We start from the raw sequence: 26,507 nt of genomic DNA, 5'->3' as shown, positions 1-26,507 counted from the left end.
TTCCATTTCCTCAATTAATAATTCATCTATTTGTTTTTTTATTCTTGTAATCTGATCAATCAGTTCTATATCCTCACTAGACTGCTTTTTCCTTTCGGTCTCTCTCAATGTTTTTTGGAGTTCCTCGTATTTTATCCTTCTCTTCTTCTTTATATAAGTTGTTCTTGAAATCAATCTCCCTCTCATGACAGCCTTGATGGTGTCCCATAGGATTGTTGGATGTGTTTGGTCATTTCTGTTATCTATAATACATTCTTCAATTTCTTTTTCAATTTCTTTAACTATTGTATTAGAATTCAATATACTTACATTCAACCTCCATAATGATTGTTTGGGTACATCATCTATATTCAACGTCACAAAGACTGAGTTATGATCTGAGACATCTGCGGTTCCAATGGAACACTCCCTCACTCTATGCCCATCAATATTGTTCAGTAAAAAGAAGTCCAATCTAGAATGAACCTTATAAGTAGCAGAGTAGTGAGTGAAGTCCTTTTCTGTAGGGTGTAAACTCCTCCATACGTCGCACAGTCCATGCTCTTTTATTAACAAATTAAGATAGTTTGACCTTTGAGGCTTAGATTTTCGTTTGCTAGTGGTGTCCAATGTGTAATTCAAAATAGTATTCCAATCCCCAGCACAAACCAGAATTCCTTCACTCTCCGAGGCAAGTGTATCAAATAGCGTCTTCAGTAATACCTTATTACTTTCTGGAGGTAGATAAACATTAGCAAAGGTAACTGTTGTATTATCAAGTCTTCCTTTTATTATTACATATCTGCCAGCTTTGTCATTTGTTTCATGTATCAGATCAAAATTAACATTATTAGCAAAGAATATCCCAACTCCCCTTTTTCTCCCATTATTATAAGAACTGAAATATGAGTTTGAATAACCATATCTTTTCAGTTTATCATGTTCCTGTTTCTGTAGGTGAGTCTCTTGTAGGAAAATTACTTCCGTTCTATCTTTTTTCAGTTTTGCAAAAACTTTACTTCTTTTAACTGGGTTAGTCAGACCATTGACATTTAAGGAAATTATTCTTATATTACGTACCGTTATTCTGTTTCAGTGACATAACTATATTTGCATATCCCCAAAATAAAGCAAACCAGTAAACATGAACATGTGAAGAAACAACAAGGACAAAAACAACAATAACAGTGGTATAGACTTCCAAAAAAAAAGTGACCCCATTGGTGGGTCGTGGGTAAATCCTCTTTGAAAATGAGGGCCCGGTTCTAAGAATGGCTGAGTCATACAATATTGACTCCACCATCTTATAAGTCCAATGAAACCTGCCAGGCATAGATCAGCAAGGTTTAAGTTAAAGCCACTCCCATAACAATAGTGAGTTTAAAACAGGATAGCATGTTCAGATATCAAACTGTAGAATCTAATTCAAGAACCCAAAGTAAAGACTGGATCATCAAAATTGTAAATGCACATCTTACTGCTTTAGCGAGTATGCTGATATTCCAGAAGTTTGTCCTTGGCTCTCTGGGTTACAGTAACCCCTTTATTCTGATTCTGCGGTGCTCGTTGCCAGCCAATAAGATCACGAAGCCGAGACTCATTGTTATCTTCCTCCCCTGGCGCTGGTTCTTCCACAGCGAAACCACGTCTCTTTAGTTCACGCCGGGCATCGTCTGCGCTGGAGTAGGTGCGAATTCCAGTGTCCCAATGAATCCTCATATTCGTGAATGGGGTTTGGAATCGAATCCCTCTGTCCTTCAGTGCCTTTTTAATTCCGTTGTATTCACGGCGTGCTTTTACCACTTCCACGGCATAATCGTGATCAAAATACACCGTTTTGTTGTCGAGTTGAATTCCCCTCTTTTTCCATGCCTCTCGTAGTACCATCTCCTTGGTAGTGTATTCCTGAAAGCATACGATGATCTGTCGTGGTGCAGCTCCGGGTAGAGGTCTTGGCAGGAGAGCACGATGAGCACGTTGTATTTTCAGGTCAAAATCTTGCGGTAACGACAACTCGTTGTGGCAAAGATTCCGGATGTAATCCATCATCGAGTTCCCTTCTTTCCCCTCCTCTATTCCAAATATGCGAATGTTATTTCGCCTGGAACGGGATTCCAAATCAACGACTTTCTTCTGCAAAACTCTCTGTTGTTGCAGGCAGTTAGTGAGAACCTCGGTCGCTGCAGCCGCCCAACTTTCCACCTGTTCCACACGCGTCTCCACTTCGCCGACTCGGCCGGAGAGATTCTTCATCTCCGTCGCCATGTTGTCCAGTTTTCCGTTTATTTCTCGTCCCATCTGAATGATATCTTGTCGAAGGTTGTCATTATTCTGTTTCATGTCTGCATTGAGTTCCCTTATCGCTCCAATTACGTCCTCACTCGGGGCGAATTTAACGAGGTTTGTTGCAGTCTGGCAGGTCGTGCCGTCACCGGAGCCTTTAGCTTGGTTAGCAGCGGTGTTAGCTTTCGCCGTCGCAGCACCTTTATCTTGTGATTTTGGCATGTTTTCTCTTCTTGTTATCCCGTTTCAATTTCTTTCACTCGTAGTCGAAGTTTAGATTTTGAATGTCGGGTTTTCGAGTTTTGTTTAAGGGGTTATAAATGAATTTGGGAGAGCTGACTCGTCCTGCGTCTGTCTACTCCATTAGCAAGCCGGAAGTCTCTATTATATTCATTTTTAATGTCATTTAGATTTTTTCTTTTTATTACACATATCAACTGAATGATTTAAATCTCCTTATCTTGGTCACAATTCTCAAAATAAGCTCCACGCTGGATGGAGTGGCAGTGAAAGAGTTAAAGGAGTGCCAGTTATATGCCCTTCAGTAAATGCTCCTTTGTTTGACCTGCGACTTGGACTGTTTGAAACGTTGGTCCTTTTTGTTTCTGAGCTAACACCCCAGTCATAAAGGGAAAGACTGAAGAAAATAAAGGAGTGAAACAATGTCTGAAATAGGTGATAGAGGTTGGTTGAATGCAATCCAGAGCAAACATTGTAAAAGAAGCACAGTTTTGGAATCCAGCATAACTTTCCCAGGAGCTAGTGTGAAAGACGTCTGAGGTTTCTGTGGAATAAAAAGCAGCCTCTAAATTCGTCTGACCTTTGATGGAGCAGAGAAATGAATATTCTTCAGGGCACTTTTGTACTTATTTCTTCTTTGCCATTAGAGAATGTCAAATGTATTTTTTCACCTCACGGACACTGAAGCTTCTGGGCTGGTAATCGCAATTAGATTTATCAGTAAGTATCGCCAGGAAGCGTCAACCCAGCGAGCTCCTGCACATATCCTCCTGTGAGTTAGGTAGAAAACTGACCAGGAAACAATTCTATTAATATTTCAGTGTTTGTTCTGCGTGACCGCGGGCTTCCTCCGCCCGAGCTGCTGCTCCTGCTGTGAATTCAATGCATCACATTTCCCCCCACCCTTACTCGCTATGTCACTTCACATGTGGCGCCCTGCCTCCGATGGTCCCCCTTCACACTTGTTCGTCCACTTCACGTCTCCCGACACGGACCACTCAGCTCCTCTATGACGGTCTCCCTCGGTCTCCACAGGTTCATCTGGCTGTCGCTCATGGCGACAGTCCTGAAGGCCCCTTGCTGTCACAGTCTGTCACTGGTGATGTCAGACATTTGAGCTCAATATAGCAAATGAACCGGAGCATTTTCCCGCACTGGTCTTCACTCTGGAGGAGGGCAGAGTCAAAAGGTTGGCTGTTCGCTTGGATTTTATCCTCAATGATTATCATGAAGAATATTTAGAATTTTATTTTACAATGTTTGATCAATTTGCAGTGTACAGCGGGAAAATTCCCTGAAGGTGCTAGAGATCCTGACGTCAAATGTCCCATCAGTCAGGCCAGAGCAGCAACAGAAGGTTATAGGACAGTCATGACAGCTGCCATGATCCACAGTTTAGAGACAGCAACTTATTCAAGTCAGATCTTCATTCGGTGTGAGCCCAGCATGGATAAGGACTGAAACAAGTGTATCAGAGGGACAGCTCACATAGAGAAGCTTGGAGTCTGGGACAGGGAAGACAGAGTGTTGGTCCAAGGAGAAGATAATCAATGACAAATATTGGATGCAGGGAATGATAGGTGAAAGGGGAGGAAGATCTGATGGGAATTGGAGCTGGCTTGTGGGGCCAGGAGTAAAAGTAAGGCATCCCTTCAACTCAAAAATACTGCTGCTGCTGGTCCTACCTTTCCCTCCCGACTGAGTCATCGATCTGGTCAAACCCCAAAGTGCACAACTGCTTCATTATTCTCCATTAAAAAAAGCAGCCTGACCTGCTGGTCGTGTTCCATGGTCTTGGCTTTTGCCTCTATTGCCTCTTATGCTTGGTGTATATCACTGTCCTGAAACTCATCCCTAACACCGCTGTTGGTTCCCATCCCTAGTGTTCCCTCTGCTGGCTGGTATAGAATCTTCATTAATCTTCACTAATCTGACTCCCCAAACCTTCCAGAGAGCTTCCCAGTACAAGAAAAAAGATGTTGTGGGTCTGACAAGATGTGAGTGAATGTATCTTACCTGTATAACGAATACCCCAATTCCTATTGCTAAATTGGGGGTTTGAAAATGTCAGAAACCTCCTGCTTGTTGGATGCGTTGTGGCGCTGCTATTTATAGCTTCACGTTTTGCTGCAGCTGAACCAAAATAACTCCTTTCGTATATTTCACTGAAATCCACAGAGACAAAATCAACATCTAAAGATCATGCTAGTGATTTATGCTGCATCCCAAAGGTGGGCAGTAAAATTTCCGAAAGGGCCACATTATAAAGTGTGACTGTTGTGAGGGGCCATCATGCCAAAATAAAGGCGGCGATGGCCACGAAATCTGATGGAAAAAAAATCTCAAGTAACAAGGATGAAATGAAACAAAAAATGTTCAATGAAAGCAACGGAATTCAGAAGTGTAAATATGACACGAACCCTATAAAAAAAATCATTTTACATGCATTTTATTTGAATAGGAATCATAATAAAACTATGGACCAAGCATTGAAGAAGAAAATGTAATTTAAAATATGTTAATAATAATATGAAGATAATACATTAACAAACAAAAAGAAGAAACAAAAATTTAGCCATGAATATGTTGTATTTACTGTTGAACAACTACTGGCTAAAATGAAAACAGGAAAAAAAAATCAGTTGTATAGTTTTAACCTGATCTCATGAGGGCCACAAAAACACAGTCAAAGGGCCGCATATGGCCCCTGGGCCACACTTTGCCCTGGTCTGCTGTAGCCTGTGGGGTGTCAACACAACTTAAGTCTGGAGAGATATTAGGCTTCAGGCTGATTGACAGCGCACAGACTTGACTCGGTACCTAAAGCTTGTGATTACAGGTGACAGTCGGACGGCAACTAAACTGTGCTTTGCTCAATAGCAAACATTTATTGTCGTGGTTTCCTTTTTCAGAGTGAATCCGTCACTAATGCAATGCCATTCCTCATTCAAACGCTGTGCTGACCTCAGCAAGGGAACACTGAAGAAGCGAAATCAAAGGCCCACAGTTGTGCACGTGTGCACATGACGCGGCGTATGAAGGTGCCCATTGCGCTCGCCGCTGCCCATTGATAACAAGAAATTATGCAACCGAGTCGGAAGACAGGTTTGTTTTCCATGCAAGGCAGGGCTTTGTTTATCCCTGCAGCGAAGTTCAAGACAAACCGCCGGTGCCAGGCTGATGCTGCTAATGTATATTTAAGATTTAAGACCACACTAGCTTGTTCCTGTGACTCTCACTGGTGCATGGAAACTCCAGGTGGCAGAGATGCTCAGAGGGATCGGCAGGGAATCGGAGGGTAAATGAACACTCCGCAGGGGTGACAATAACAGCAGTGGGGGTCCAGTTCCCACGTCAATGGCTGTTTTAACGTGTGGCGCCGTTGCTCTGTTGATGTCTGTCATTCGTGCCCATTTGAGCAAGTCATACTTCTCAGTCTGGTGCAAAAGGACAGTGAAGGTTAAGACATGCATTTGTGAAGTGGGATGAAAATGAAGTTTGATTCTCACATTAGGGAAACAAACATCCCAGAAGCAGCTCTAGCAAGAAGTGAATTGAGCGTGGCTCTTCTCTTCTCCCTCCGAGATCCCCTGCTCCTCCACCCCTTCCTACTCCTGTCTACTGTGATCGATTGAGGAGAGGACGCTGCATCACTAATATTTAACCTCACTTTGGTGTTTGGTGGGTTTGAACTCACAGAGCCAATTCATCATCACACAACAACAGGAAGCAGAGCCACCTCCGTGTTCCAGTCAATCCAGGGACGTCTGAGCATCTGTCTGGGCTACAAACAGCCTTGTGTCATTGCGTGATCAAACATATTCAAATTTGAGATGGTGCCGAGGCCCCTGCTGTATCTCATTAGGGGGACAAGTGTCTTTGTGACCTTGGGATGGGTAGGCGCTTCGGGACCAGCTCTTCATCCTGCTTTTAAAGAGGCGTCAGTATTGTGAGGTCATTGTTGATCCTGGACACTTGTCCCTCTAGGGCACGGCAAGAATGAGCAGTGACAGTTGGAATCCAAGATTGAAATATCAGGATCACTACGTGCATTTGAGGGTCGTGATGTGACTTGTCATTGGCTGCCTCACCTTGTTTCTCAGCTTTTTGAGGGTCTAATCAGTTAACTGCTGACCAAATCATGCATTCGAGAACTGTGGGTCATTCAAGGGCGCACAGATTAGGGTTAAGATTTCCATCAAGTCATGTTGTGGTTAACACTGAGTCAAAATGGCATTGAAACCAGAGCATGCAGACACCAAGTTCAATGTCTTTGAGGGCCGGAGACCAAGTCGAAACCAAGACCAAGACTGAGACCGAACCGAATACAAAACAACCAGTTTGAATGGTCTTGGTCTTGATCTCCACATAGGTCTTGGCCTCAACTCTCTCTCTCAGGCCCTTAAAGTCTTGATCTTGGTGTCAACGTGATCTTGACTTTAAGATCACATTTAAGCATCAGGATACGTGTGGAGTTACGGATAAGTGACACGTGCTCGAATCAAGATCAATTTCAGAGTGAATCGTGTTTAGAATACTTCAAACTTAAGACACGAACCAGCCAATATTATACACGTATGCTGGCTTTGCCCAGCCCTTGGTCCAGTTTGGGTGGAGACATTTAACCCCATATCTCAGATTGCAGGTGAAGATGTGCCACCCACACTATTAACTGCATTGTTTGTAATCCCAAATTCACCCTCCCTGTCCTCGTCTGTAAGACTCTATAGCCTTTGTGACCCTACTTGCCAGGAGAATAATTCTAGTTAAATGGAGTGCCACCCCCCTACTTTCATTCATTGGGTGAGAGATGTTTTGTTTTTCCTAAAATTGGAGAAGATGAGATTCTCTCAGAAATTCATCAAATAAATTTGAGAGGGTTTGGTGCTCATTTTTCAACCTACTGGAAAGACACTCCTTTACTTACCAGATTAGTCTAAAGTTCTAGTTGCTGATATCTTGAGCTATCTTTATATTTTTTATAACTATGGACGATTTTAAAGCAAGTACTTAACTATTGTAATTTTTTAATACAATGACAATGAGGGTGTCAGACACAGCAAGGAGGACCAGGTCAAGGTGTGAGAAAAAGATGAAATGTCCCGTGAAGGTTGGAGGTGGGATTCTGGGGTCTAGTTCAAGAGTGAGGGAAGGATTTGTATGTGTGATGCCTTCATTAATGAGTATTGACTCTTTTAAAGAGCTGTGCTTATCTTGTCGATCAAGACTCTTGCGGGTGGCTGCAAGCATCAGTTGTCTGGACCCAGATGGATAACGCGATAAGCTCCTCAGAATGCCTCCTTGATCCCTCTCTTGTGAGGTGTGACGCTTCTTAATTTCTGAAGTAAAGGAAAGTCTGGGCCTCTTGCTTAATCTGCTGCCCCCGTGACTGACAAATGGAGTCCTAGCAAGCAGATTTTTTATTTATACTCAAGTTAAGTTCATGACAAAAGGACAACCACAGTGACCTGTCAGTATGATTTTTTTTTTTTTATTCAGCCGTGACACCACTTCCATTTCACATCGTCACCATCATCAGACAAGTTCTTATTCGAACAATGAACCTCTATCTGTGCCCGAGCATGAAAACACAGCAACACAATCCTAGAAATTGATTACAGCCGTCAGATTTCAAACAATGTGTTAATTAAAGATGGACCTAAGAAGACCAGTTGGCGATCGGGGTGATAACAAAATGCTGTGTATTTACATCCGATGTGTGTGCGCAGACCACCGATAAGAAGATTTAAAATATAATAATGCCCCGAAAGTCATGAAGATACAGCATGTGCAAATGTTGATGAAGGTGCACTGATTGTTTAAGGTCGCAGGTGAGTCACGTGGAAGGCACCGAGCGGATGTCACAGCCCTTTTTTGGGACACTTTCAAGATCTAGACAAATGCAGAATGATCACAACTTTGTCCGTTACAGTCAGTAACATTGATTCCACCCTGTGAGCTAGTAAAAAAAACAAACAAAAAAACTAGGTTGGGTTGACAATAAAGTGCGGCTAAACTTTCCTCACATTCAGAGCAGACGAGCAATACAGCAGGTGAGGACATGAGAGGCGGAATCACTCTCCACCTTGGATGTGCCTGAGCCAATCTCTAAGCCAAAACAATCCTAAAAATTGCGACAGAATACAGTCTGGAGTGCAGAGCCCCCCTAGGAGATCTACACAATACAAGCACTTGAAAATAAATATGAAGGTTGAAAGCTTTTTTTTTTCATGGTCCCTGTTCACTTCAGTTTTCAGTCTGAGAAGAGAGAAACGCTCCACAGGAAACCTCAACACACACTCAGTTGAGGCCAGACTAAAAGCGAGGGAGGATTTTTCGTTTTGTTTTTTGTCAGTAAATATGCACAGAAACATGCACAAACTATACCTAAGCTCAACTCACGACAGAAATCTACACTAGATAAGTAACATTAAATGAGGAGTGTAACTTCATTTGTAAAAAAAAAAAAACCCAGGTTCATGAAAAAGCTGCTTCGGCGAGTGTTTGGGAGTGACGCTCCATCTAGTGGAGGGCTGTGGGCAGTGCGGGTCTTCAGCAGGGTAATTCAACTTTGTATTTTCGGGCTCCGATTAAGTCACAACAGTCAGATTTGCAAACAGTTTTTATGGCAGATGCTCCAATTTGTGTGGAAGGGTAGTTACAGTGAAGTTTGCTTGGTGCTGAAAACATGAGGCTTCAGAAGTTAAAGCTTTGTCTACAGATGAGAAAAAACAGGCTGGACGGGTCCCGTCCCTACAGTGTCTGGTGATGCAGTGTAACGGTTGCTTTCATAAAAAACACAGTGTTGTCAGTATGGTAACAGGAAGGTCAAGGAGTTAGCAAAAATAGACAATATTAAAATATATTTTAGAATATGAAAACCTCCGAGAGCTCCCTCTCTACATCCACCAGGCGACATAGTGCCCATCATGAGAGGAAAGACGGCGGAGCATTCACATCGGGCAGCCCTGTATTATGGCGCCCGCCGTAGGAAATGTGGTGACAGTGTGGAAAATGCTCTACCCATCCAGATCAAGCTACATGAAGTTAGCCCCTCCCACATTGGTCTGAGAGTTTGTGAGCTAGGATTTGAACAAAAGAATCTCAGAGTTGGGAGTCGGCGCCAAGGCTGTTGAGCTCCTCGGGCGAGTGCTTCTCTGCGCCCGTGACGGCTGCCTGGCGGAAGCCGGCGGAGATTTCGTCAAATGTCCGACCTTTGGTCTCAGGCACTCTGAAGAAGGTGAAGACGAAGAAGAAGAGCAGCAGCACGGTGAAGATGACAAAAACGTATGGGCCACAGAGTTCCTGTCAACAGCAAAGAAATAGATTTCAATTACACTTCAATTCTACCCGTAGAAAGCTCGACCTTGCAGTGACAAATAATAACCGCTAGAGGTCACAAACGCTCTATCCTATCACTCCAGCTCACCTCCACATACTGGAAGCCCATTCCAACGATGAAGTTGGCGGTCCAGTTGCAGAAACCAGCCACAGCGATGGCGGATGGTCTGGGACCCTGCGAGAACAGCTCAGCCACAATGAACCAGGGGATGGGCCCGGGTCCGATCTCGAAGAAGGCCACGAAGGCGAATATGGCCACGATGCTCACGTAGGACATCCACTTGAGCTGCTCCTGCAGGATGAGAGAGGCGAACAGGGTTAGCACTGCGACCCCCTGGGCGCTTCAGTCAGGACCTGAAGTGCTCTCCTCACCAACAGAGCCAGGGCGATGGTCATCAGGATGGCGGATCCGGCCATTCCCAGCAGCCCCAGCAAGTGTAGAGACCTGCGCCCGGCTCTTTCCACCACAAACAGCTGCGGAGAAAAGCCAACGCAAATTCAACCCCCGGCTCATGTTCAGACAGATAATGATTCGACTTGGCTCACGCACCGACACCACGGTGAAGGCCGTGTTGACCACCCCGGCTCCAATGGTGGCATAGACAGGCTGCTCCACCTCGGCTTTCTCAAAGATGCGAGTGGAGTAATAGAACACCTGAAACATTTGCCAGAGAGATCAGACCCAGGCTCTGGGAAATAAAACCTCTGATTTTCTCTCTTGGTCAGCCTGAAGAGAAAAGGGTTCTGGGAACTCACAGCATTGATGCCAGACAGCTGCTGGGAGAGCTGCAGGATGACGGCGACGAGCAGTGGCTGGCGGTACAGCGGCGAGCGGAACAACTCGGGGATGGTCACCTTCTTTTCCCTCATCATCTGCCGGCTCTCCTCCTTCATCTCCTGCATGTCCATGCTCACGTCTGAGGTGCCACGCAGCTTCTTCAGCACTGGACCAGAACACATGACGATGACTTACATACATTTCTGATGCCGTTTCAGTTCGCGTGGAGTTGCGGAGGAACACAAAAAGTAGGCTGACGAGGTTCATGATTCTGTATCTGAGACAGACCTGTTTTTGCTTTGTCCTCTTCATTTTTGTTGATGAGCAGGAAGCGGGGGCTCTCAGGACACATCGGTAGCAGGATGCACTGGATCACAGCTGGGATGAAAATGAGACCTAAAAGCAGTGGCCAGTAGCTTGCGTTCCCCATGATGGACTCCAACCCAAATATCTGCAAAGCCAACCGACACCATCAGGTACTGTCACTTCAATCCTTCAGCCACTAGAGGGCAGTATCTATTTAACATAGAACGGCTCCCCACCTGAGCAATAAGGATTCCCACGACGATTCCCAGTTGATGCAGGGTCCCTAGTGCACCTCGTAGTGACGTTGGGGAGACCTCACCCACGTACATGGGCACAAAGCCGGTAGAGAGACCGGAGAAGAGGCCGACCACAAAGCGGCCGATGATCAACATTTCCCAGGACTTGGCCAGTTTTGAGAAACCCATGAGTGCTGCTGAGATGAAGGCCAGAATGTTGGCCAACAGCATGGAGTTCCTCCTGCACAAGACAGGACGTTCAGAAATCGCAACTTTCCCCTCATTGCCACAACCTGACAGGCCATCGGTCATCATCATTACTCCAAAATAAATCTAATCCCAAGTCACCTTCCAAATCGGTTGACAAAGAGTCCGACTGAGAAGGAGCCGAAGATGCCACCGACAGAGAAGATGGACACAGAGATGGACCAGATGGCAGTGAGGGAACCTTTGGTGATCCCAGTCTGGTAGCGTTCTTCCCACGTCTCATTTATGAAGCCCTCGATAATCTGCAGGAAAACAAGAGGAAGACACTGTGATGGCTCACTTCATTTTTATGCTGTATATAAACTTCCTGTCTAGTCACCTCTAGCTCTTGGCATTGTTAGCAAACTACACTTTTATGTCTTCAAAAACACATAACTCTGAGAAGAAGAATCTTCATTCACCTGGTCTATCAAGTTTAACTCTTCTCAGTAGACTCATTACATTTCAGCCAGCAGGCTGTTGACAAGTCGTCAGCAGCGTCTGAGCGGAATCAGATGAAGACGGTCCCCGCTGGCAAGTATGATAAGCGTGACGCTTATGCAATTTCTATTCACAGCCGAAAGATGGCAGCACACCAGGAGGCGCCTCATCCAAAAAATGCAGTTGAACAACGCACTCTCTGAACTCTGAGAGGACTGAGAGCAAACGCCGACCGTCCGTCACCGCTTGGTGTCTGACCTTCATCAAACATCTCGGTGTTTGAGGTGTGTTCAGGTCAGTTTCCATCACAGGACATGGCGTGTCAGATTCGCTCCCCTCCCCCCCTCTCACTTCCTCCTCTCTGTGTTGACAAACACACCCAGTCGAGCAGTGGCTGCAGTGCGAACACCTTTATCGTGACTCACAAAATAAAAAAGTCACCACCCTGTTAAACTATATCCCCAAGCACCTCCGGCGGCCAAACTCGACCTGAGATGCTCCGTTTGCTTTGGAACATGTGTTGTGATCTCCACTGGGAGTCCAATGACAGCCAGAGGAGTGGCAACAGGCTCGGCAATGTTCTGGAAGACGGGTCAGGAAAATCAGCTGTGAAGTGTCAGGGGTTTTCCTCAGCGTCACTTGGTCACGGCCGCTATCCACTTACACTCACAAGACCTTGTTCTGCGCTATCACAAGTTTGACATTCTGCGTCTCTGACCTTCACCTATCAAGTTGGCCCGTGCGTGCTGGCCAGATTTAGGAGGGAGCAGACTGCCTGCGTACCAGCTGGCAAATATGGAGATACGCTGGGAGAATTTTAGTGGCATCACGAGACTCCGCATATAAAGTGTGACGATCGAAGCAAAAAATAAAAATGTAGTACGGTTTCTTATGGACGATAAGTCGTAGCGTAACGATCACCACACAACAGAACAGGGCTGCTGAGTATTCTAACACTAAAATACACTGTCAGAGTGAAGGTAGCACAGGAAATTTGGGCTACAAAAGCTTGCTCTATCCATTCTTGTTGCAAATCTAATCTAATCACCACCTTTTGGAATGAGGAAAGAAAGAATTGAAATACTGAACTCAAAGTTATGCAGTCATACAGGTTAGGCTGAGCATATAAAATGAGGACATGGGGTGTTTTCATGCACAACTGCTTCATTAAGTTCACTGGAAAGGTCTCCACCTTTGGCGCCATGGACACAAGCATGAACTCGAATGACCCCTTTGAATTAAATTGGGGCAATAATTAGCACAAGCTCTTCAAAATAGCAGTTGAAAAACATTTGATTCTCGTGAGAAATTGAGCTGATTTAAAGCTAGCATACCTTTAATGGAGTAGTGTTTTCATTGTTTTTCTTTTTTTTAAATCTTTGTCTTGGCACTATTGGATTATAGACACGTGATTATAGCTGCTTAACACAAAAAAACTAAAGTTGTGTGCTCAAACGTAAAGCCCTTAAACAGCCAAAAAAATATTTTAAACCGGAATTAAAAATTCTATTCATTAGCCTTAAGGGTTGAACATTTCAAACATGTCATGTCATGTAACCCAAACCAACTATTCAGTCAGCCAGTGAGAGTAAAAGTCTGATGTTAGGTGACCATGTACTTCGAGGCTCAGTAGGTGCGGCAGTCCTCCAGCTGGCAGTTTGAAAATAATAAACCGACTGTGTATTCAGGCTTTCAGCAGCTGTTGGACTGTCAAGGTGAGTCTTTGTTCACTGTGTGTAGAGAAGAGGAAGGTGATGCTCCCAGAGATGAGATTGCTGACTTTACTGCAGCATGTTTCACACGACAAGAGTCTATAACATGTTTGAAAAGAATTGTCAAGAGAAAACAAGATTATTTTCAAAAGAGAAGAATTTTAACTTAAAGGTTTCTGCGTTACTGGCGGGTATTAACTGTGGGACTATGAACAGTGATCCGAAGGATAATCAGAAGTGTAAGCTGCATTTACAGAAAGTAATTACAAAGTCTAATAATGTTGAGTAACTTCAGCTTAACTCTTTTCACAGTGTTTTGACAAGTTCACACTCGCCTGCCACGCAACAAGCGGGACATTCAATGGGTGCCCCACATGGCTCTCTGAGGACTCTGGAGGGACGAACACATGCTGTTTTCATGGTGGAAAATCTCAGCAACACGCACAGTGTTCAGGATCAGCTGCTATTAAGAAGCACTTGAAAGAAGCCGGTGCTGAACTTGCAGCTGATCCCAGTCTTTACAGTTGCTCACAGGTCAGCTGAGTGCAGAGGCTCAAGTCCTTGAGTAAAATGAAAATAAATCAGTTTGTCGGAACTTTGTTTGAGCTCCCAATTCCACAATTCTCATGGTAATACCATGCGATAAACAAAGTTGTTCCAGAGAAGATTGTGACACACGACAATCAAAAGAGATAAATGTTTCTCAACATCACCTGGACACTTTCCTTATTTGCTCTGGGAAAATGTTTCACAAGGAAGTCATTATATCTCATTGCAGCCAGCTTCTCATCAAAATCCACACCTGAACTCCTCTTTGTCACATTAGCATAAAGTATTCAGACACAGTTAATTTCTGTTGTAAATGTTGACATTTTGGGACTGACGTCTCCTCCTCTTTATTTCTTTAAAAACAGAGGGTGAAACTTTGATGCATCAACATGTTATCAGGGAGCTTACTCTTCAAGCACCCTGATAATAAGGTTACAGACTTTTACTTTCCTTTTTGAAAACGGACTACTTTCCCTTGAGATTGAATGACCTTATGAACACCAGCTGCCTTGAGTGGCAAACACTAGCTAACAACGGTCAGGTACTATAAAATAACTGTCTGGGAAAAGAGACCATCAGATCAAATGGGACGGTGGGTCAATAACATGTCAAAGGTGAGGTGAAACAGAAGAGGAGGATCTCTGGTCAGATGTCCGACACACCCAGAACCCAGGGAGAAACATCTGCACGGCTGCAGGGAGTCTACAGCCCATCTACAGACACTCCTCATTCACTGAGAAGCATTTTCTGGGAAATGAGGACCTTCTGTGTACCTTGTGGTTAATAAACTAAATTGCTCAGCAGGGGATGCAGGAGCAATACACTTAAAACTGTAGACTCTGTCTCATGTTTTTTTAATTTCCTCTAAAATCCTTCTTGAGGTCTGCCCAGGCAGACTGCCAGAGGAGGTCCATGTTTGGTCACGGTCACGCTTGTTACACAGCAATCGCTCTGGCACTGTTATATAGATGTCCTTGCACTCAATGAGCTTGAATCCAGCTATTTTTATCTTCCCCTTTAACTTCCCTCCCAGAGCACTGGTGCTCTAGGAGAAAAGATTGTCATGTTTAATAGCTTCAATATTTGCTGTCACTTCAGGAGTTCTCTCACCTTCTGCGGCGCGTTGATGACACCTGTGTTGTAGCCAAACTGCAGCGAGCCAATCACAGCGGTTCCGACACACAGCATCAGTGGGAACGTGATTTGCTGCGGAAAATGGAAAAAGAGGAAGTTTTATTACTGAAGGATCTGTTTGGCAAGTCAATTCAATAAACATTGGGAGGAAACGTCATACTTTTTGTCATGTGCTCCGTGTTGACCTCATTTTCTAGCAAGTCTTGTCTTGCCTTTTTAAGTCCCTATACTTGCGCCGCCACAGAGGCTGTATAATGTATGCATCAACCATGTCACGCATTTTTTCCGAGTCAAACAACAAATACTGCACACAGTCTCTTGCCTGACATTAGTTATACTAGATGAAAACGAATTTCTCTCTGATTGTGGAAACTCAAATGGAAAATCAAGAGCTCCAGTTTGGAGTTCACGGAGGAGCGAGTTTACTATCCAACATCACGTGGACAGAGGTGGGGAAGTCTTCGAAAATATCCAGGAGATGTTTGAGCCATGTTATGCAACAGTGCATGAAAGCCTTGTGATATCTTAGCTTGGCTCAACAAACAAGAGCAGCATCTTCAGTCTCCTGTTGGTCCACTGCCGGCCAGGACTTCCTGGTGTTATTCTCAACACATGTGGTCACGTAACTGAGTAATTCAACCTCTTGGAACAGCCCCAGGTCCACCATTGTTTAAATTTTTCTTGCTGTTGTTCTGAAACTCATTTTAGTCATAAGCTCTTGAGAGCAGAGAAGATTACAGTCCACTTTTCCTCATTCCAAAAGGTGAATAAAGCATACCTTGTTGTTGTCTTTTTTCCCCACTCTGTTGGTCAATTGTTATGCATGTATTTCCTGATGTATGCAAGCCAAACTCGTCTTTCAGTGGTACTTTGTCAAAGAAAAAAATTCCCTTTGCTAATCAAATGCAGTTTATAAGGTTGGATTGGTTTATCTTCAGTTAAGCATTGTTTTTACAGTTTTCAGTTTTATTTAAGATTTTCTGAGCTAGGTTTGACCATCGCCAGTGTCGGCAGTGGATTTCCTCAGAGTCTAACTCTAACCTTCAACTAAATCCAAGATAATTCTTCCAGCTAAGAAGAATATGCTTTTTTAAAGAATATTGCTCCTGCTTGCACTTTTCTATGAATTCTGCTTCCATACTTTTTATTGGTGTCATGCGTGAAGTGAAAAGAAACAAAGCAAAAGTGAAATGCCAAACTCTAGAATAAGCAACTATCAGCAACTACTGTAGAGTATTTTCCAATCCCATGTAAGCATATGGTTGGAAGTGCTAACTGATGAATGGAATTGAAAGAATTGAATAATTTCCATCACACAAGTAGGAGCATGATGTTGAAATGATGTTGTTGCTGTGGTAATGTGAGCGTACAATAGTGTGTTCCAGCATATTCATCTGAGAGAGAAGGAAAAACAGACTCGGAACTCGCCTGTTCTTTTGAGCCAATAAGGTGCGTGGAGGGGAGGGAGGGGGTTAGCAATGACTCATCAGTAACTTCAGAATGTAAACACAGACAGCGTTTTGCTTGAGCTTGCAGAGCAAGTGGCTGTCACTTCAGCTGATGGCAAATGCAACACATGGTTTTGTAGAGAAGAAAGAAAAAAAATGTGGACCTGAGAAATCATCTCAATAAACAGTTACAGTTCGGACCCTCTGGTGACAAAAACATTCCCTTGAAGCAGAGGGAAGACTAAAGAACCTTCAACCTACATACCAGGTGTCATTCAGACATGCCAGGTGTAATTACAGTTCATGGGGCGGGTACAAAATTATTTGTGGAATAGTATGAACCTAGATCACACAACAAGCAGCTCATACATAATAATTAAGAATGAGGACACTATTGTGATGTTGTCACTCTCTTTGTGGTAAGAGGAGAAATGGCTGAAGCTACGGGGCCATCACGACCCAAAACATCACAAGTCCAGGACTATTTCATGACACATCAAAGGACGCATAATGTTCACATCATATTTAGAGCATTTAAAATTAAAATATGTTAATGTTGAGGTATGTTAAGATAAGTTCAAAAACAGTTCTTCCTGTTTTTGATATCTATTTACAACACTACAGTCAGACATGTTGCCGTGTTTGTCAACCAGTACATGTCACAAACCAAATAGGGATTAGGTTGCAGTTCTAATTTCCAATATGTCCAATCATCATCATTACATTTAAAACCAGTATGTGCTTGGCTGCCTGTCCAGCTTTACACCTGCCAAACAAGTCTTGGAGTTGATGGGACTCATGTGGCAGGGCAGGGACCCACTGAGTCCACTGGGTATATAAAAAAGTACTTTAGATTTCAAGTAAGTTTGATCCCACACATCCAGGACTAAGAACAATCAGGTCACACCCTAAAACGCAGTTTATCATCTCACGTTATGATGACTACTTCTGGATTCAATACAGGGAGTGACACCAGCCATCTTTGCATATCTGGTTCTGTTTTGTTTACAGTTGTGTAATGCCCAGACTTTCATTCACCAGGGATTAGAATCACGTTGCACTCCAGCACATGCTTACATTAATCAGATTCCATAAACGTGTGAATTTTTTGCTCGTGTAATAGGCTATTTAAGAACAATGAAGCAATCCCCACTTAAAGATTCAAACTTCTCAGGTTCATCTGAAACAAAAATTACATTGTTCTGTTAGACGCATCATTGTGAAATCTGAGAAAGCATGAGTGAGAAAAAGATTGCGGTCATGAAATTTGATGTGCAACACAGCAAAATATGTCAGAAGTAAAAAACCCAGGCTTTTATTAATTATTATATAAACGATAATAAATTATACCAAATTAATTGGTGTGGCTATTTTCAAAGCTTTGAATAGAGACTATGTAAAATAAGGTTGTTCGGTATGGACGCTTGGTGGGAAACTCATTGAGTTATGAGTAACATAAGTTAATGACATTTAGAAGAGCAAATATTTTGACTGCACTTGATGGCAAATATTCTCTGCTCGGCTGCCTGGTGCTTCAAAGTATGTCAGGTCAACAGACTAGCATCCGTAACTGGCCTACTTGGTAATACATTTTTCAAAATCCCTGCACTGTAAAGATAATAACTTGAAAGAGCGTACATTCAAGTGTGTAAATCAAGTGACGCTTCTGGTTTGACTAGTGGTGGCTGGTGTCGTTAGAATTACGCACAATGCTTAAAATTAGTCTCCAAATTTTTTACGGATGTTTTCAATCTAAAAGGTGAAAACAAGACACATTTAAAATACTGACTTCAAAAATCAATTAAAATTTGAAAATGTAATTGAACTATGGGAAAATGCCCAAATTACCAATGATAAAAAAAATTTACAAAGCTATAATTCAAAAACATGGCACATAGCATTGTAAAACACCTTATAAAGCTTCTGCATTCAAACGTGTCACTTCAGGAAGAATAAAAAAAAAATCTTTCGCACACACCTACAGTAATTATAACTTGTGTAAAAAGTCCTCACTCTTTTCCCGGTGTGTCCTTCAGACAGATATGTGGAGGCATATTTTCAATTCTCTTGCTCTTTGCTTTGTGAAAGACATTTTGTACAAAAGTGTTTGTAAGAAAAGTTAGATTAAACAAAGGCCACCAAGGGGACTGCACTACAGCTATTCTGTGTTAAATGAACCCGCTGAAAAGTTAATCAGGTGATGGGACTAGTTGCTGAGTCATCACTGGCCTAACTGCCGTCTCCCAATTTTAATGACCCCCGGTCAGATGACAACCGCCCATGACCATCAGGTAAATATGACAACCTGTGCATATATTGACAGTTGACCAACACTCATTACACTCCAGTGTCATCAGCGTTTCCTGTCTGGTGACGTGTTCAAGCTATGACTGTGTTGAGCGCAGATGTAAAACCAGGTTTATATTGTGGTCAAATTGAATCCAACAGTCATTGGATTAATAGATGTCATGTGGATCTTGGGACCACAAAGCTGACATCAAATGTATAAAATTCAGTAAACACAGCTGCCTGCAAGTCCAACCAGGAAATAGTCGCAGCTGGAGGGCAACATGAACCTAAAAACCTGATGAGCCACTGTAAAACCTTTATTTTGGGAATATGAGCCGGCTCAGCCACAACAAAGGCTTGTGACCTAAATTTGAATGAGTGCAGTGCTGTTATGAGCCTGCAAATCCTGGCGTATCAGACCTCACAAATTGAATCAATGGGTAACAGAAGAGAATTTTGGTAACTTGTCATTTAAACAGCTGTGACTCTGACTCTGGAGTCTGCTTGAGTACACAACCAGCTCCCAGAGCCAAGTCACGTCTCACCAAACGTCACCTCTCCAGTCTCATCTTACACATCAGTGGGGAATCCAATTCGGCCCCACACGTCCACACATCACCACGTCTGCACAGAGATGCTAAATGGGCTTATCAGGTCTTATCAAGAACCCACTCGCAGGCAGACATTTTTCCTGACTTTAAGCTGTACAAATGAGTCCTAATGATGATAGTGTACATCACTATATAAAAAATATTAAAAAGCATTATTATTTAAGGGACGAAGTCCATTGAGGAAGAGGATGAAAGTATGGTCTCTACTTCCTGAATTATTAACCAGCAAGAACAATACTGGACCTTGACAATTACTAACCATTATTTCTAGTTCTGATCTTTTTTTCCTGCATTTAAATATGCCATGTTTCTATTTTTTAAAAATGAAATAATATTATTCAACAAAAAAATAAAAAATAGACAGTTCCTTAAGTCAATAATTACCACAAGTGTTTACACTTGTAGGCATTGAGTTGAATAGTGAGGCTTGTCGAAAGAAGAGTAACTTCATTTGTCACACAAAAAAAGCCACTTCGGATATGTCGTCCTCTGCTAATGTAGTGATATTTTGGGGGGATTTATGACCTAAGCAAACGCTCACAAACATCTCCCCACAAGCTAGACTCAGGTCCTGTCCTCAGCTGAACTATTTGATCCCATCCTCTGGCCCATGTGAGCGGTGGTCAAGCGCGGGGGATCAGAAAAGCGAACACAAAGCTACTCAGCTTACCAGGAAAGTGAATCAAATGAACACTTTTGTTCAATTAAAGCCCCTTTGCTGGATCTTTTAATCCCAACTTTTGAGGAAAAGCCTCATTATAAGCCATTAGAACAAGACTGATGTGCCACAGCAGATGACATTCCGAAGGGAGCCGCACGAATCTGCAGAGCGAGGGCAGAATTTGACAGCTTTTTGAGGCTGGAGAGAAATTAAGTTTGCGAGACAGAACGTTTTTGGCACTGGTTTCAGTCCAAACGTACAACTGAGGACTGTTTCATAGGCAAGAGCCCAATTACCATTTCCATTTCCCTAAAAAATAAACATGTCTGATCAAAAATGTTATTGAGCTAACTTGTTCACAAGATTGTTGCCTAGTTGTTCCATCCAAAAATATCCACATCAGGTTACAATTCTTTATTCATATAATTTATCATTATCAATGTATTATCTATTAACTTTTTTTTTTATTGAGTCATAGTGTTGGGTGTGTTTTCATTTCTGACTAGCTGAATATCTAAGGGGATGACTGACTCCGTAACTGTCCAGACTGGTTCAAACTAAAACAAAATACAAAGCTGTTGCTGACACAATTGTGGTAGTAATTATTTTCTTTGTTCCACACACTCGGCAAGACACATCTCGGCTCACCAAAAGTAGCCATGTTTGGCCACTGAATGACATCAGTCAGGTTGGTATTGAACTTGCTGCACCTAACTGCAACTCCAGCCCACAGCATAGATTGAATAATAGTGAAAAAAAGAAATGGGTCAAATAAGAAAATAGGTAAAGATTGAATCAATTAAAAGAGACAAATATGTATACATATATAAATAAACAGAATAGATCTTAGCTGGGGGAGTAGTCCATCAGGTTATCACCGACACGCACCTTGATTCATATTTTGAGCTCCTGACTAGGTTGTTTACAAGCTTGTTGAAATGAAACTTTATACACATCACAATAAAGATGATACATACAATAATTATGATCCACCTTGCTCTCCTTGCTTGCTGTACGGAAGTCAAAATTAAAAGTCAGTCGCTGCTTCAGTATTACTGCAATCTTGGTGGGAGAGTCTGTTTTGTTCTGAATAAAATATTTCAGCTTGTTTCGTAACTTAATATTTTAGTATATTGCAAATTCTAGTGCCCCACACTGCTTTCAGTGCACTCAAATGAGTTACATTTGCTGTTTACAGCAGCCAGATGCTTTATGGGAAACTTGGAGGGGGGTAGATCAGTCAAAAAGAAGAAGTTGGGTTTGTTGTCCCTTATTCCCTTGGTGCAGTGACTGGGAAAGGATGGAAAACAGTTTCCATAACGTCCACAACACCCCGTCCAGCTGTGAGGCCATGCAAGTACAACATACGACGGCAGTGAGGTGCCTTACCGCGGCACGATTCAACAGCTGGACATTTTCTCATATTCCTAAAATGTAACTGAACCGTAAGTAAAAATGTAGTGTAAGCATGAGATGCTGAAACGGAGACAGTATTATCAGCACACTGAGAGGTCATTGTTTCCAAGTTAGTTACACTCTGACTGGAACAATCAATGGCTACATTTTGACTTGATCAGGGCTTATCACTCTTACAGATAAACATTTCACTGTAATGTAAAAAAAAATCCAATATTTTGATAGATTCCATAAATATAAACATTTCTCATATGGATGTGAATTTTATAAAGGACCTTCTTAAACCTTTGTAAGTCTAAAGTAGTGTACATTGGTGCAAAATGAAAACATCAAACCACATTGTTGTTTTAAGCATGCCTCAATCACTATTATGAATTGTTTTGAGTTGGTGTAACTGGTTGTATTAGGTCGGCAATTATGTTGTGACAATCTACATCTCCTCACGCACCTAGACAGACAGAGGTTCCTCCATCAAATAGAAATGTATTCTGATGGACTTTGTGTATCGGTGAACCCCATATCACCATCCAAACGTATTGATAGATTGCACGATGGAGAAGCTGGTGAGTCACTACCAAGTACAACGTACAAAGCCTACTGATGGATAATATTGCTATGAAACAATGAATAAAGCTGAAAAGAGGCTTTAGTCTGTAATCTTATGACTATAACTACACTGACACAAGAACAAAATAATAGACTAGACTAGAAAAAGGGAATAAAAAGCTCTATAGCGTTTATAAAATTCATATAGTTCAACCAATTCCGTATCTTTGTTTTTTTTTAAATACTCCTGAACACGTCCCCTGGCATACAAATTTTAGATATTTACTTTGAACGCGCTATTGACAAATTCCACCGTTAATATTTGGCATTTTCCGACACTACTTATCCACGGCACTTACACATGCGTAATTCAGTACGACCGAACTGTACTAGTACGTCGTAATACCGTGGTAGTACTGGGTAATATCAAATTATTAGTGTCAAAAAACAACACCGTGCTCATGTCTAAGAACTGAAATAGTCTTCCGGGATACTCGGATGATTCGTGGCTGTAACTACATCACCACGTTGAACCTCTGACGACAGCCCACAGAGCAGATCAAAATCGGCGGACAAACAGGTTAAGCAGGAACATTAAAATAAAACTACACTGACCTTATCCGACGCCATGATCCCGGGAAAATAGTCGCCTTCTTTTTGCTCTTCTTTGCCTCAAAACAGCAGCCTTTTCAACAACTTCCCTGGATCTTAAGCAGCAGCAACATCAGTGAGATAAACCGATCTTCAGACTCGGTTCCCCTGGAGCCTAGTTTACCAGTCAAAGTTGAAAAGGACAGCAGCGTCTGCCTAAGTCTGGTATAAAGGCTCTCAATTTGCTCGAACCCGATAAAAACGTGTTATAAAACTGCGCTTTGTGGAGAAAAGCCCGGTCTCGCTCATTTATTACGCCGGATGACGCAATATTAGTGGGTGTGCACATTCTGTCTCAGCAGCCAATGAGAGAGTGCTTTACATTCGCGTGAGTCCACACGGAGAGGAGGCGTGCAGTGCTGCTCGTCTCGCTGCTGCACCCAACCAACGGCATGTTACAGCAGTTATTCAAATATATATTTCAAACATCTATTTTTACTCTATGCTACGTTTTTTTCAACAATACTTTCCATGACGGCACAAAGCAATGAGAGAGGATGCTGAAGCAGAATGATCAGTTGTGTGAGATTGGATTGCAAGAAATAATGCAAGGATGTATTCTGAATTGCCAAGCAGGGAGATAGAGAGCAGAAAGGAAGGTATGCATCGGGTTACGATGATCAAGGACAAGGATGGAAATGTGTAGGACGACGAAAGGGGAGCTAACAAATTAAGAGGTAAATGCAAAATGGTGCATTAGTTGATGAGGAAGTGAAGTGAGGGCAGCTCTTCTTTAGCTGAAGAGTGGGAAACAGTTGGCCCAGACAACATACCTTCCCAGGTGTGGGAGTGTTTAAGAGAGCAAGCAGTCAACTCTCTGACCAGACTGTGATCTGTGTGACTGTGATCTTGAAGGACGAGAAGTGTTCTGGTGCAAATTTGTGAAAACAAAGGGGATTCTGTTGCAAGATGATGAGTCATACCATGAAGATGCTGGAATTCATGAGGCCGCATTGCACATTTCTTATTCTTCAGTAATCAATTGTCACATATTAGCACAGTCGATTTAAAATTTTATATGAGTTTATATTAAATGGACGCCTTGCTTGAAACTCCCTATATAAGTTCACCAGAAAGGACTACAAAAATGGGTGATGAACCACAGATATCAATCACCATCATCATCTAAGGCACCCGTTTAATAAGCAAAAACAAACCAAACAATAGAAGTAGTATGGTCTTCTCTCTCGCAATAAATTGTGACTCCTTATGTCACAGAGTGAACATAACGAACTGTGCAGGCCAGCGTAACTTGAGATGGATGAGCATTGTTCTTTCACACATCTCTATTTGTCAAGGTGGTGTTTCACCCATGTAAGATTGTGGATAATTATTAAACTGTTATTAAACTTTAAAGGACCATAATAGGACCCCTTTAGAGTGGTTGAGTTCAGGCCGTGTGGGGAAGTCAGCGTCAGTGAGCAGAAGAATGGTTTCATGCCGAGAAGGAGCACCACGGGTCCATTGTACACTCTGAGAATGGTAATAGAGAAGTACAAAGAAGATTGGGAAGACGTGGTCCGTACAGCGTTTGAGACGGGAACCTAGAGAGTGTGGTATTGCACACGGAAGTCAGGGACATCTGAGAAGTATGTGAGAGTTGCACTGGACATGTAGATGGATAGTGAGACAGTGAAATGTGTGCCTGTTCACCATTGTTATGACAAGGTTTGGGAGGAGTGTTCAGGGACTATGAAGTTTGATGGCAATACAGTGATCTGTATGAGAATAATGATGACCTGGGGGAGAATGAGCCAATATTCCATCATGCTGACAGACAGCTGAATTATATTTTTATAGCCATGATAATAAGTCATGCAAGCATACTTTATAATCAGTTGGTCCATATTTTAGAGAGGCCCAATAATTAATATAACTTAGCTTCAACATCTTAGCTTAATCCAACTTAAATATAACTATAAAATTTCCCTGACTTTAAAATGTTGGGGATGTAATCTACAGAGAGATCATTGTGCTGTACATCCAAGAAAATAAATATTAAAAACAAAGATTGCAAGGAAAATAAAAAGGAAATAAGCCTGTGATGATACTGAGGTGAGGTTGGGCTTTAATGGGCAATTTCTGAATGTAATATTGCATCAGTCTCTGAGAAGAATTGCCATTTGGTGAGAGCCAAAAACTATCCTAAAATTGCTTACAACTTAAATGTCCTGCGTGTGATTCTGACTCATGGACAAAATAGAGCCAGTGAATCATCAGCCATTGTTGGCTGGCTTGTCTGCTGAAACACTATGTAATGCCCCGTCCTCTGGTCTACACTATCAAAACTATCAAAACTGATCTGTATATTACAATTTCAATCTTCTTTAATCGCACAGCTGGGTTAACTTGTGATTAATCGCAAATGAATGACAACTATTAATCTGTTCTGAATGTAACTTCATGTTAGATTTTATCAATATAGCAGTTTAATGCTTTTTAGTTTAACTCTGCATTAGTTAGATTAAATGAGATAAAAAATAAAATAAATCTATTGACAGTCCTAATTAATTTATCAATGTTTTAAATCATTTTAAGCATTTATTAATGTGTTCTTTAATGAATGACAAATAATGATTTCTCTTAATAAGGTCGTGTGTGTGTATATTTAAAAGTGCCCTTTTCAAATAGAAAGCAAATTGTGCGTCCAGACAAAAAGACAGACACAACTTAGTGCTAGACCAGGGAGGTCACGGAGATAAACTATCTTTCTGTTCAATTTAAAGCTTTATTAACTTCGGTATGTTGAACCTCACATATGACCCCCAGAAGAGACCATTTAAAAATCCCCCTTTAATGTCTGTTGGATCCCAGCATCCACATGAACTCTTATGATTGTGTTTAGAGTGACACAAAGCCCCTGAAGCCAATACATATTTAGTCCAAAACAAAGTTTTAACAAGTTATCTCAGTCGCAGTAAAGGAGTGTTAGCGCAGCATCTGAAGGGGAACAGAGAGGTCAATGTCAGACAGTTAGGAGACAGAATAATACCAGGCCCAATAATAAGTCTGTCATTAGTGAGGACTGGGAAGCCAGTTGAGGGACTGAAAGAAAAAAATACCAACATGATTCTTCACATCTGATGTACATGTTTGTGATATTTCCTTCTTTAAAGTTTGATCATTGCTGTTGGTGTACAATTAATTCATGTGCCTCTAACAAAGGCAAGAAAAGTGGTGACACACCGAGGAAGATGCTGCTTATGTTTTGTCTCTTTGTGAAACTCATTTCAAAGTCAGGAAAAAAGCAACATATTTTTAGGAACAAAGCCTTGAGTGAGTGTTCTGAATCATGGTATTGTGCAAGAATCAAACACTCAGGATGCCAGTCCCAAGTCTGTCCTGTTTGGACAATGTCTGGACACACGGAAAAGCAGAAACTGTTGGAAACATCGATTACTGCAGACGACACAATGCTGGAAAAATATTGTTTCTGGACCCTAAAAGACGACTCTAAATCACAATTTGCTTTCCTTGTTGGAACCTAAAGGTTTGGAGTTGTATAGTGAGTTCACACATCTAATAGAGGCCAATACTGTCTGCTTTCTGACTGCAATCATTAACTCATACACTGTAAAACAATTGACATGGAACTTTACAAGTTGTTTCAACTTAATTATTTTGTATTTATTACTCAACT

At 42.1% G+C, this 26,507-nt stretch overlaps 1 protein-coding gene across 1 annotated transcript; it reads right to left on the bottom strand.

Annotated features, from left to right (window-relative positions):
• Window positions 1-8,841: 8,841 nt before the first annotated feature.
• Window positions 8,842-23,117, bottom strand: slc2a1b (solute carrier family 2 member 1b). Its single transcript, XM_053867938.1, has 10 exons — window positions 22,832-23,117; window positions 15,222-15,317; window positions 11,512-11,672; window positions 11,164-11,404; window positions 10,910-11,072; window positions 10,600-10,787; window positions 10,394-10,498; window positions 10,216-10,317; window positions 9,932-10,135; window positions 8,842-9,807 (listed from the first exon to the last, which is right to left on the bottom strand). Exons 1-10 carry the CDS (start codon window positions 22,844-22,846, stop codon window positions 9,607-9,609), a joined length of 1,476 nt encoding a protein of 491 aa, XP_053723913.1. The 5' UTR covers window positions 22,847-23,117; the 3' UTR covers window positions 8,842-9,606.
• Between the last annotated feature and the right edge of the window lie 3,390 nt (window positions 23,118-26,507).

Source organism: Synchiropus splendidus, chromosome 6 (assembly GCF_027744825.2).
Source record: "Synchiropus splendidus isolate RoL2022-P1 chromosome 6, RoL_Sspl_1.0, whole genome shotgun sequence".
Taxonomy (NCBI): domain Eukaryota; kingdom Metazoa; phylum Chordata; class Actinopteri; order Syngnathiformes; family Callionymidae; genus Synchiropus; species Synchiropus splendidus.
The sequence above is the reverse complement of the archived record's forward strand: the minus strand, read 5'-3'. Positions and strand labels throughout refer to the sequence as shown.